The sequence below is a fragment of the Arachis ipaensis genome, chromosome B10 (assembly GCF_000816755.2).
Source record: "Arachis ipaensis cultivar K30076 chromosome B10, Araip1.1, whole genome shotgun sequence".
Taxonomy (NCBI): domain Eukaryota; kingdom Viridiplantae; phylum Streptophyta; class Magnoliopsida; order Fabales; family Fabaceae; genus Arachis; species Arachis ipaensis.
In genome coordinates, this window is record NC_029794.2 from 39414114 (window position 1) to 39426215 (window position 12102).

Below are 12102 nucleotides of genomic sequence, written 5' to 3' on the forward strand. Positions count from 1 at the left end.
ATAATTCTTTTCTTGCTTGGGGACAAACAAGGTTTAAGTTTGGTGTTGTGATGACAACTCATCTTATGCTAGTTTTTCAAGCAATTTTTCACTTGTTTAATAGGTTTTATACACTTTCTTGAGTTACAAGTAAGCCATTTGGGTAGAAATTCATGTGTATTTGGATTCAATCAACCATGAGTAAATTGATGCATTTTCATGAGATTTTGTGCTATAATTGCTTATATGTCAAGGATGAGAAGAAGTCTCATGATTTTAGCATAGCTTTGATGCATTTGTTGATTGATGACATGTGACCAAAAGGCTTGGAGGAAGGTTGAAGAAAAGGGATAGCAGCAATGGAAATGAAGGCAGCAAAGCCACCCTGGGAAGAGCTCACGTTTGTGCTAACGTTTACCTCAAACGTGAGGTCAAACGTTGGCTTAAGAAGAACCCTGGAGGAAGCCAACGTTTGTGCCAACGTTTGCCTCAAACTTGAGGTCAAACGTTGGCTCAAAAATACACCCAGGAGAAGCCAACGTTTGCGCCAATGTTTGCCTTAAACTTGAGGTCAAACGTTGGCTCAAAAATACACCCAAGAGAAGCCAACGTTTGCGCCAACGTTTGCCTCAAACTTGAGGTCAAACATTGGCTCAATAACACACCCAAGAGGACTTAACGTTTGCGCCAACGTTTGCCTCAAACGTGAGGTCAAACGTTGGCTGCAAAATTACCCTGGAGAGAATCATGTTTGAGCTCACGTTTGACCTCAAACGTGAGTGACAGCAAAACTCTATTCTGCATAATTCTAATACAAGACGTTTGAGTCAACGTTTGCCTCAAACGTTGACTCAAACGTGAATGATCCTAAAGCCCATAATTGATTTGTTGCAATTTTGATTCATATTCCACTTCTCTGTTTAATGCCATTTTACTTTCTCTTGTCTAATTTCTACAATCCAAATTCCCAATTCCCTTTATAATTCAAGCAATTTACATTTCTTGCACTTTAAGCTTCAGTCATTTACATTTCTTGCAATCTAAGTTTCTGCAATTTACATTACTTGCACTTTAAGATTCAGCTCTTTTAATTCTCTGCACTTTAAATTCTTGTCAATTATCTCTCTCCCTTTAATTTCATGCAATTTAGCTTCTGTTGGATATAAATCACTCAAATCAACTCTTGTTCGCTTGACTAAATCAACCACTAAACTAAAATTGTTGAATCCTTCAATCCCTGTGGGATCGACCTCACTCACGTGACTTATTATTACTTGATGCGACCCGGTACACTTGCCGGTGAGTTTTGTGTTGGATCATTTTTCACACATCAATGGTGATCTCTTTGAGGAAGTTTATATGAAACAGCCCCCTGGTTACGAAGAAAATTCGACTTTAGTTTGCAAGCTATTCAAGTCCTCTGGTACACAAAGGTTTCTGGGGTACTGCAACAGCATGGGTTTACTACCACAAAGGCTGATACATCCCTGTTTACAAAACTCTCTACTGAACATTTGACTTATGTGCTCATATACGTTGATGACATCATTGTTACTGGCAGCTTAAATCAGTGTATCGATGAGGTAATTACTCAACTCAGCTCTCATTTTGCCTTGAAAGACATGGGAAACCTGCATTATTTTCTTGGATTAGAAGTAGCACACACTACTGATGGCAGTCTTCTGTTATCTCAAACTAAGTATGTCAATGACATCTTAAGGAAAGCCAATATGGTTGGCTGTAAGCCATATGCAACTCCAATCCCTTCCTTTCTAAAACTTAGCAAAACTGGCAGTCCTCCCTTCGGTGATACAGCCCTGTATCGTGCAGTTGTTGGGAGTCTTTAGTACCTAACAATCATGCGATCAGAGTTAGCTTATTGCATAAATCGAGTGTGTCAATTCATGCAGCAGCCCCTTGAAGCACATTGGAAGGTGGTTAAGCGCATTTTGCGGTACATCAGTGGCACTACTAGCTTTGGTTTGCGGATTCATCCGGCTAAAGAGCTCACTCTCACAGTTTATACCAATTTTGATTGGGGGTCTGATCCTGATGATCGAAAATCAACCAATGGTTATTGTGTATATTAATTTTTTGGTCTTCAAAGAAACACCATGTAGTTTGTCGGTCGAGCACAGATGCCGAATATCGGGGTGTGGTTGATGTAGTTGCAGAAGCAGTCTCCATTCAAAATTTGTTGCATGCTATTCATGCCCTAGTGACCAAACCGCCTATAATTTACTGTGATAATCTCAGTGCGGTTATGTTAGCTGCGAATCCAGTTTTGCACTTCAAATATAAACATGTTGGGTTAGACATTCATTTTGCTAGGAATTATGTCATGAAAGGTCGAGTTCAGGTTGTTCATGTCCCTACTGTGCAGCAGATCGCAAATACTTTCACGAAACCCATTTCTTCTTTCTTGTTCAGTGAATTTCGAAACAAACTCAGGATTGTTGACAAAACAACCCTTCGTTTAAGGGGGAATGAAGGAGATAAAGGAAGTTAGTTTATTGTTAGCTTATTGTTAGGATTACTAATAGTTTGTTAGTGAATTTGTTACAGTCCTAGTCAGCATTCTCTATAATTATACATTATGATGTAATCACAGTGGGTTTTCAATTTTGTTATCAATTCATTCCTAACACACTTTCAGAACTTTACTCTTTTCCTATTCTCTCTCTCTTTCTCTCTCTGGCCTGATACCTATAAATTGGATTTCAGATATAATCTCAGAATGATTTTTCTGTAAAATAATATCAAGAAAAAAATTAAATTAAATGCTTACTTGCGACTTTTTTCATTGTAAAATAATAAGAAGAAAAATAGTTTGAAAAGAAAGGGAGAACGAAAAATTACTTTGAAGTGAGACACGAACATTGAAAAAAATTGAATGCTTCTTGCCAAATTCTATTGGCAGCAATAAAATATATTTATATGGGTATAGAAAATCTATCTTTTGTAACAACTTAAAAAAGATAACATTAAATTTAACTATCTAAATATGTAGCGGATTTATATTTTTCCCAATTTGATGGCTAGAAGTTAGCAGGGACGGAGGCTCTAAAGATTCGGCGGAGCCCAAAATTTTAATTTTTGTTTAAAAAAAAATTGATGGAGATAACTCATCTTTTTTTTTATTATCTCATTTTTGAGAACCATTAAACCAACAATTAAGACACATAGTCATACATGATAAAATAAGTAAAACATATCTTATTTCTTTTCTTGATTTAAATAAATTAATTTTATTTTTCTGTTAGTCTTGCTTAATTTTTTTATATATTTGGTTATTTACTTAATTTATTATTATTTGTTAAGTTTGTAATTATAAGTTAGTTTGTATATTCAGTTTTTTTGTTAATCGATTATGGGTAAAATACTAAATTAGTCATCTACGTTTGGACGTAATCCTGTTTTAGTCTTTAAAGTTTAAAATGTCCTATTTGAATCCAAAAAAGTTTCATTTAACTTCAATATAGTTCCACCGTGAGATCAAAGTTAAATAATTAACAGAATATCCTACGTGACAACAGTATAAGAACAAAATCAATAATCTGGAGAACAAGTACAAGCTCCAAAGGCACAAAATCAACCGTAGATACATCAATACATTTATTTATCATTTTTTTACAATTTAAATAAAATATTTTCTATAGAACTAAGGAGAATGATAAATAAATGTATTGATACATTCACGGTTGATTTTGTGCCTTTGGAGCTTGTATTTGTTCTCCAAATTATCGACTTTATTCTTGTACTGCTCTCATGTAATTATTTAACTTTGATCTTATGATAAACTAAATTGAAGTTAAATGAAATATTTTTGGATTCAAATAGGACACTTTAAACTTTAAGGAGCAAAACAGGATTATGCCCAAACGTAAGAGACCTATTTAGTACTTTACCCATCAATTATTTAATTATAATTTTGTATTATTGATACTACAATGTTAGTATTATTGTTCTAAATTTTAATATCTTATTTTGAATTGAAATATAATTTTTTATATTTCATAAAGATTTATATTGTAATTTACACTTTTTGCTAAATATATTTTGAATTATAGGAACTTAATACTAGTATTTATTGTTCTGAATTTTAATATCTTATTTTAAATTGAAATATAATTTTTATATTTTATAAAGATTATAGATTGTAACTTGTACTTTTTGCTAAATACATTTTTTATTATACGAACTTATTTGGCCATTTGAATTATGGGTAAGTTCAAAACTATTGATACACTTCTTAAAATAAAATGATCAAGGGAATGAAGATACTTCTACTATTACTACTCTAACACTTGAGGGTCATCAAATTTTATTACTTCAAGTTCTCCATTGAATAGCTTAAAGCATCCACGACTTCTTCCTAATTAACTAGATGTTTTTCATTTAGAAAGAGATTATGGAATGCGACCAATGATTTAAAAGTTTCATCCAAATTAAAGAGATAAAATTCGTCGGGCTTATATTAAAGTTGGGCCAAATCAACCAATTCTTGATAACTATTCATTTTCTGGTGATAAAAATTATTGACACTTTCAAGCTTCATGGTTTAAATTATTTTCATCTTGGTTAGAATATTTTATAGAAGATGATGTCATATATTATTTTTTATGCTTTCTTTTTGCTAAGAAACATTCAATCAACACAAGTTCAATTGCTTTTATTGAGAATGGTTTCAGGAATTGGAAGAAAATAAATAATGAAAAAGAATGTGCTCTTCTGAATCACATTGGCAAAGGTCCCAACTCATTTTATCATAAGGGGCTAAAATCGTGTGATAATTTGATAAAAGGTTATGTTACGTGTACACCAAAATTAGCCACTAAAGTCAGCCACCAGTATAAAATACATGCTGGAATACAAATACACATTGAAAATAAATTAAACCACAGATGTATTTATACACAAATACATTGATGACTGATTTTAGTAACTGGTTTTGGTATACAAATAGCATTTCTCTTTGATAAAATAATCACAACATATTGACAGACTTCTTCATAAGCAAACATCAGAAGAGATTAAAAATAATCAAATTTGACTAGGAGCATCTATAGATTACATTAGATGGTTGACATTTGAAGATTGCGCTTACAAAAAACATGATAAAAGTCAAAGTTCAAACAATAGAGATAATTTTTTAGAAATGTTAAAACTTTTGGGATCTTACAATGAAAGAATGAAAAAGAATGTATTTGAAAAATGTTCAAAAAATTGCTAAGTATATTTCAATTGATGTCTAAAAAGAAGTTCTACATTTTCTTACTACTAAGGTGAGAAATTCAATTAGAGAATAGATTGGAGATGCCAAATTTTATATTATTGTTAATAAAGCTAGAGATAAATCTAAAAAAGAGCAAATGATCGTTGTTTTGAGATTTGTTATTCTAGATGAGTTTCTTAAAATGGGATTCTCTGATCTTGTGCATATCATTAATACTTGTGCGATAACTTTAAAGAAAGAATTAATTTTTGTTCTTTCTCATTATAATTTCCAAGTTAAAACTTGAAGTTCTTATTTGAGATTTCTTTTTTAAAAAGTAATTTGAATCTTTTTTTAACACTATTCTTTTGTTCACATGCATTCTCGTTAATCTTAACTTTATTTCATGCATTCACTTTATCTTCTTTGTGCATAATTAGTGGCAAAAATATCTCACAATTTCATTTTTTATTTTTATAGAATTATGGGTATCTAAATTCTATTTTAAGAATTTTATTAATTTTAGATTACTTGATTGTGATATCTTAAATAAAATAAGAATTCAATAATTTTTTTTAAAACTTGTAAGTTGAATACTTTCATGTTGTTAAAAATATGGGGTAAATGAAATTTTCAAAAGTAATTAATTCAATATCATAAAAAAGTTTGCATCAAATTGCTCCAGACAATCTGGCCACTATTTTAATTCGCAAGTTCCCGATCCATCTTACAATCCGTACCGAAAACATCCAGTACAACTTTTAAAGATTTTGTGAATTTACATATATTTATATATACTAACGCACTTTGTATGCTTTTATTTTTGGCTAAAATTTCCGCACCCCCATACCTATATCCCTACAACTTAGAACTATTTTATGTAACACCAATCCTAAATCAAACATGTTCTTGGTTATTTTTATAGTTTCTAACAGTAATAATCTTCTTTTGTGGTTTAGTAAGACAAGGTTCAAAACTGCATTCAACACAAATTCTTCAAAACATGGTGCCGAAACCATTTTTTGTTCCCAACTATTCTTCATTATCTTGTACTTCTTCTAGCTATGGTAGAAAGAGACCTGCAACAGCTATGGAAGAGAAGGAGGTTGTCCATGGAACCCAGAAGAACGCAAGTGAGTTTCATATAAGAACATTAAAACCAATGACTATTTTATAATTTGAATTCCTATACTATTAAATTCTTTTAATCTCTTGTAATATTTGCTTAACATGATTATATTTCTGGTTTTAGGCTATTTTTGAAGGGAGTTGAAAAATATGGTAAAGGAAAGTGGAAAAGAATATCTCGCGAGTTTGTACCGTCGAAGACTCCAAAGCAAGTTGCCAGCCATGCTCAAAAGTACTTTTTAAAACAAGAAGAATCTGAAGAGAACACTAATAAAAGAAGGTGCAATAATATCCATGATATGAATAATGCTTCCAATGTTGGAGAAACTGAACCATTGACCATTAGGGAGCCACAACTGCAACATGGTACCATTGATCAGCACAATGATGTAGAGCCAATAATAAGTTTGGGGAGTGCCAACAATAATCAATTTGAGGTCATTCCGAATTCTGGTAATTTGCATAGCGATGATCCTTATGAATGTGATCAGTGTTTCCGTGAGGCTTTAGATAGCTTAGTTGCTCAGGGTGTGACCTTTGACGGTAATTCTTGGTGCATACCACCCCATACAATAATTCCGAGGATTCTTTTATAAAGAGACACACTACCAACTGTTCGTATACCATTAGTTCTAAAACGTAGGAATTATGATTAGTCTATATTTATCTTATCTTAGTAGGATAAAACTAATTTTTCACTTTTCAGCATAGTTTACTCTACTCCTCTGCCAAATTTGCTTTTAAGTCGATAGTTGTAAGGAATTTTGGATAGAATGTCAAATGAGAATCTTATTATATCTATTCTTGTATAAGAGAATTCTTTTGTTGATTATTAATTAATAATAGTTTTTACCCATGTTCATTTGACTTGATATTTAAGCTTGTTTAATATAGAACGCGCTCCATAGTAAGGAGTTTTCATGTAAACTAGTAAATTAAGGATATTGTATTTGATATTTAAGCTTGTACAATGTGAAGACAATTTTGAACACATTAGTTTTACATTAAAATTGTTTTCTTAATTGCAAGTTAAACTCTGCTAAGCATCATAAGAAAGTTAAGGTACTAATTCCATATGTTTATATTAATATCTAATTTCCACTATTTTTTCCAAAATCACTGTCACTAAACATTCCAAACAAAAAGACAAATGTTTAATATTAAATAGAAAAAAGTTCAAAAGTTCTCTTTAAGAAATATTATCTAACTAAAGAAGTAAAGACTTTTTTCTAAGAATTTAGATTTAGGTAAATTCGACCTCTATTGTTTCATCAAAGACGTGTCCTCCGAATCAGAGAGAGACTGAGATTCACTTGGGAAACCTGTCTTGAACCTACGATCTTGTTATATACATTCAGAATTTCAGACAATGAAGCAAATGATTCAATATAACATTTATAGTCTCCCAATTTGTTCAATCAAAGGTGTCAACAATGGCACAGAATAGAGAAAATAACAGTTGCATCTTTCAAGAAAAAGGATTATACACGTGTGGTAGAATCCAGAGGTACAACAGAATCTGGAAAATCAGATCTCTGTCCTGCAAGAGAGAAATATGCAAGAATGTGTGCCGGATGCTCAACAGCTACAGGGCCTCGAGATTCATCATTGGCGATCACACGCCTCGAAGGAATCAACTCAATATTCCAAAAGGGGCGAGCCATAGCCACAAGATCACCTCTGGAAGTAGATTGCCCACATCCTTGCACCCACAAGTACCTAAGCGAAGCCAGTTGCGTCGCAGCAGCAGCTAGTGCACGCTCGCTGAAATGATAACAACCTCTCATTTCAAGTTTCTGAAGATTAGGACATCCCTTAGAGAATTCCAAAAGCCCTGCATCAGACTCCCCAAGGTAACCAAGCAGCATCCACCTAACATTTTGGCTGTATTTCCCAATATAGCCAAGACCCTTGTCGGTCAAGCCCCCAGGACGCAGATATAGTGCAAATCTTATAAGCTTGTCGCAACCCATGAGTAAAGCCCTTACTCCATTGTCAAGTGGCAAATCAGTTATTTTTTCACGGTGATCAAGCAAGACAAGCCGAAAATCATAGAGATTTTTGCAGTGAGTACCGATGTGTTCGAGACAGGCATTCGTCATGTCAGATACATAAACAGCCAAATATTCTAGTTCTGGACATCCCTGTGACAAAGCAATTAATCCTTTATGGGTAACACTAGTACCAACTTCATCACTGTCTCGTTCAATCCTAAGCCTTTTAAACCTCTTACAACAGCGAGCAAGAACTTCCAATCCTCTATCTCCAATCACATTCCTCGACTGTCCATGGGGAAATATAATATTAAAAATACAATTCTGGCCATCCAAAATAAACTATTTTGTCTCAAGATGTTGTTATGAATAAACAGTTAAACACCCAAATTGGTCCATAAGGAATTTTAAATCCTGACGCTTTGGTCCCCAATAAGTTTTTATTTCCTCAAGAATTACTCTTGTTGAACAAATTGGTCCCTTCGTTGTTTTGGAAATGACTAATTTGTCTTATAATGATAATTTTTGGGACCTAATTGTCTTAGGATTAAATTTGTTAGAGAATTATTTGTCCACATGCATATAAAAAACTTGATTGAAAGTGATGGAGAGACTAACCTGTCTGATCTGAAATTATTTGGGGACCAAATTGGGTATTTACTCGTGTTGTTATCGACTTAAAATTATTTTCTTTTTCGGAGTTTCTACATTTCCCTTTATGCTTGATCAAAGAAGTTCAATTCAAAACAATATATGCAAACATCAACCCAGTAGAGAAGTAGACAGGTAAATTAAGATATCTCAAATGGCAAGATCTCTGGAACTTACCTCAAGGACCTCCAAATTGGGGCACCTCTCGATTAACATACAATGATCCTCGGAATCCAAAAATGAATAAAGCAGATCCAATTTTGTAAGCCCAGATGCACAACTGAACACCACCGGCAACTCATTCCCTCCGATATATGTCAAACCCAATCGGTGTAATTTTTCTGGTAACACAACAGCATTGTACTTATCCGGTTCGCAGTTGTAGGAACCTCCACTAAATTCTTCTAGAGCAGAGGCATAGCAAAAGAAGTTCACAAGATCCAAGACTTCAGAATCAGTAATTTTCACAGAGACTAAGTTAGGACAATTTTTGGCTATAAGTTCCAGGTCCTGAAATTTGACAGCAGCAATGTCTGTCAAGTAAAAATTCAGCGTCTCAAGTACAGTATTGTTCAAAGCAAGCTCATGCAGCCATTCACAATCTTTCTCAACAATTGTGCTTTCCTCCAAAAACAAGACTCTTAAATTCCTGCAAATTTCGAATTTCACATTCAGAGCTGCACAATAACTATGTTGGCATGAATTCAATTATTATTATCGCATCAGGTTTAAGAAACGGATCAGTACATTCAGCATACTCCAAACATCAGTCAACTAAAAATTGCTATCAGTTTGAAACAGGAAGACTAGGTTAAATCTTCCCATCACTCGGCATTTTGCCTAATTATCAGAAAAAAAAATTAAAAAAAAATCTTGGATATTGGTCTAAAATGAAATAAGGCAGAATTTATCATTCCAAGGGTATGAAACAAAAGCCTCCTACCGAGTAAACAGCCATTTTGCATCCTGGAATATTACGATTTTGACAAAATTGACCCCAAAAGATGCAAATGAGAAAATGACCAAAGATATTCTCTATTTGATAAAATGAACCAAACTTATACAAGTAAATTAACTAAACGTTTGGTTCAATTTGACAGACGCAACATATCTTTGGAAATCATTTTGTCATGTACATCTTTTGAAATTTAATTTGTCAAAAATTGTAATCTTTTAGGGTCAAAATGGTTATTAACTCCTGCCAAACAATTGGAATAGCAGAGTGATAGTACAAGCACAACGGACTGGGAAAATAAATGAGAATTTCTAATTTAACCGTTGAAAATTCGCAAAGTGAAGTACCGAATTTAGTTATGAAAGATCATACCATGACAAATTTAACTATAAAAGAACAAAAATTTCCCTGGTATACCAAAAGGCTTGATTCGTTCGTCAAATCTACGCAAAAATTATAAAAATTTTGAAGCGAACATTATCTTTTGTTAATAATTTTCGTTATATTTGAATTTCCTTCTTCTTCTACGGATAATTTTGTACTTTACTCAAGAAAACCTAAAAGATAAAATAAAATAATAAAATTAGGGCATGCTCAGTTTACAGGTCCCAAAATAGAAATATGATTCCAACGTTCCAACTTCGAACGAGAGTCAAAATAGAAAAAGAAAAAACGACTTATGCTTTAAATGATTGAAAACTTAGTCTTTTCTATTTTAGGAAAAAAAGAAACAAAAATGAAAAAAAAAAAAGGAATAGTGCAGAGTTCAGAGCATACCTGCAAAACCTAGTAACAAAGAGAAGGCCATCAGTGGAGAAACCAGAACACTTATCAAGCTTCAAAGCCTCAAGCACGTGACCACGTGACCTCGCAAGAAGCTCAAGATCCGAATCCCTAACAATCATTCGCCGGAAATGAACGCTCTTCAGAAACTCGAAACCCTCCGAGATTTCCCTCACCCAAGGTGTCACGTGACCACCCCAATCCTCCGGTATGAGGTTGAACATCGCCGCCCTCGGCTTCCCCTTCAGCTTCAGGGACTCCAGCCGCGGGAACCGCCCCCTAAGGCGCTCCGGAGTGGTGGTGTAGCAGAAGGCGACGGTGACGTGCTTGCGTGTGAGGGAATCGAGCTTGTGCCATCGACGGCAGACAAGGGAGACGGCGCTGCGGTCTTTGGGGTCGTCGATGTAGCGAATGACGCATTCCATGGCAGCGTCGATGTGGCAGGTCTTGGGTCTCGCTCCGGATCTGACCAAACTATCAGCCATGGGGTTCAGGTGAGAGTGAGAGCATGGAGCCTATGGAATCTTTTGTACGGTCCCATCTTCTTTGCTGTGTAATATTCTCATGTATATAGCGGAGCCTATGAAAATAAAATCTATCCTATTACATATAAAAATCGATTTTCTGCACTTATTAACATGGAGCTGACGTGGTATGTTTCTTTGTTTTTTGATTTATTTCTTTTAACTCATTAAATACAAGTTATTACAACAAACTAATTATATATTCTTTTAATTTATTAAACCAAATTTATTGTATGTACTAATTAATTAATTTGATTAATTTATTAGTCATTAAATAATAAATTTATGAATAAAATAGATAACTAAGATATTTTTAACTAATAATTAAATCATCAAATAATATATATTAAACTAAATTCAAATCATATGAATTAAAAACTAAATTAAAATAAGATAATTTATTACTTATTCAAGTTGAGTGCAATAAATACAAATTAATTTTGTTAGATAATCATAGTTGTCTGATCTACTATATAGATGGTCACACAAATTATAAGAATCATAATTTTTATTACTTTTACTATTTCAACTCTTCTTTTCTTTTTTTTTAATGTATAATTTCTTTTATGTATAAATATATTTCAACTCTTCTGATGAGTGTTTTATTGATTGTTTGTTTGATGAATATATCTCAATTTAGACATTCTACTAATGTGGATGGAAATTGACCTGTAGCAATTCAAAGTGGCCCATGTATTTTTTTATAGTATTAGATAGAAGAATATTTGTTAAAATGAATATACCCATTGTAATGAAATTTTTTTTCAATTGTTATATTTTTATGTTAGTCGTGTAAATTCTTTGAAGGCACAAGATAATAAAATAGGTTGACTTTAATATCATTAGAAGCTAAATTTAATGGTTCAAACAAGC

General features: G+C 33.1%; 2 protein-coding genes across 2 annotated transcripts; one reads left to right on the plus strand and one right to left on the minus strand.

Annotated features, from left to right (window-relative positions):
- On the plus strand, positions 1884-7769 carry LOC107620543 (transcription factor KUA1-like). Its single transcript, XM_016322690.1, has 4 exons — positions 1884-2060; positions 6266-6327; positions 6447-6865; positions 7681-7769. Exons 1-4 carry the CDS (start codon positions 1884-1886, stop codon positions 7767-7769), a joined length of 747 nt encoding a protein of 248 aa, XP_016178176.1.
- Positions 7631-11280, minus strand: LOC107623245 (coronatine-insensitive protein 1). The gene is made up of 3 exons (XM_016325433.2): positions 10700-11280; positions 9145-9616; positions 7631-8604 (listed from the first exon to the last, which is right to left on the minus strand). The coding sequence occupies exons 1-3, from the start codon at positions 11188-11190 to the stop codon at positions 7804-7806; spliced, it is 1764 nt and encodes a 587-aa protein (XP_016180919.1). The 5' UTR covers positions 11191-11280; the 3' UTR covers positions 7631-7803.

What these genes read in the sequence shown, in the direction of transcription:
- LOC107620543 (XM_016322690.1), top strand. Translation starts at nt 1,884, where the DNA reads ATGCAGCAGCCCCTTGAAGCACATTGGAAGGTGGTTAAGCGCATTTTG. An exon ending in AATCAACCAATGGTTATTGT is followed by an intron (nt 2,061 to 6,265) that starts GTATATTAATTT and finishes TAGCTATGGTAG; the next exon opens with AAAGAGACCTGCAACAGCTA. An exon ending in TCAGGGTGTGACCTTTGACG is followed by an intron (nt 6,866 to 7,680) that starts GTAATTCTTGGT and finishes ATATACATTCAG; the next exon opens with AATTTCAGACAATGAAGCAA.
- LOC107623245 (XM_016325433.2), bottom strand. Translation starts at nt 11,190, where the DNA reads ATGGCTGATAGTTTGGTCAGATCCGGAGCGAGACCCAAGACCTGCCAC. An exon ending in TTTGTTACTAGGTTTTGCAG is followed by an intron (nt 9,617 to 10,699) that starts GTATGCTCTGAA and finishes CGAAATTTGCAG; the next exon opens with GAATTTAAGAGTCTTGTTTT. An exon ending in CCAATTTGGAGGTCCTTGAG is followed by an intron (nt 8,605 to 9,144) that starts GTAAGTTCCAGA and finishes CCCCATGGACAG; the next exon opens with TCGAGGAATGTGATTGGAGA.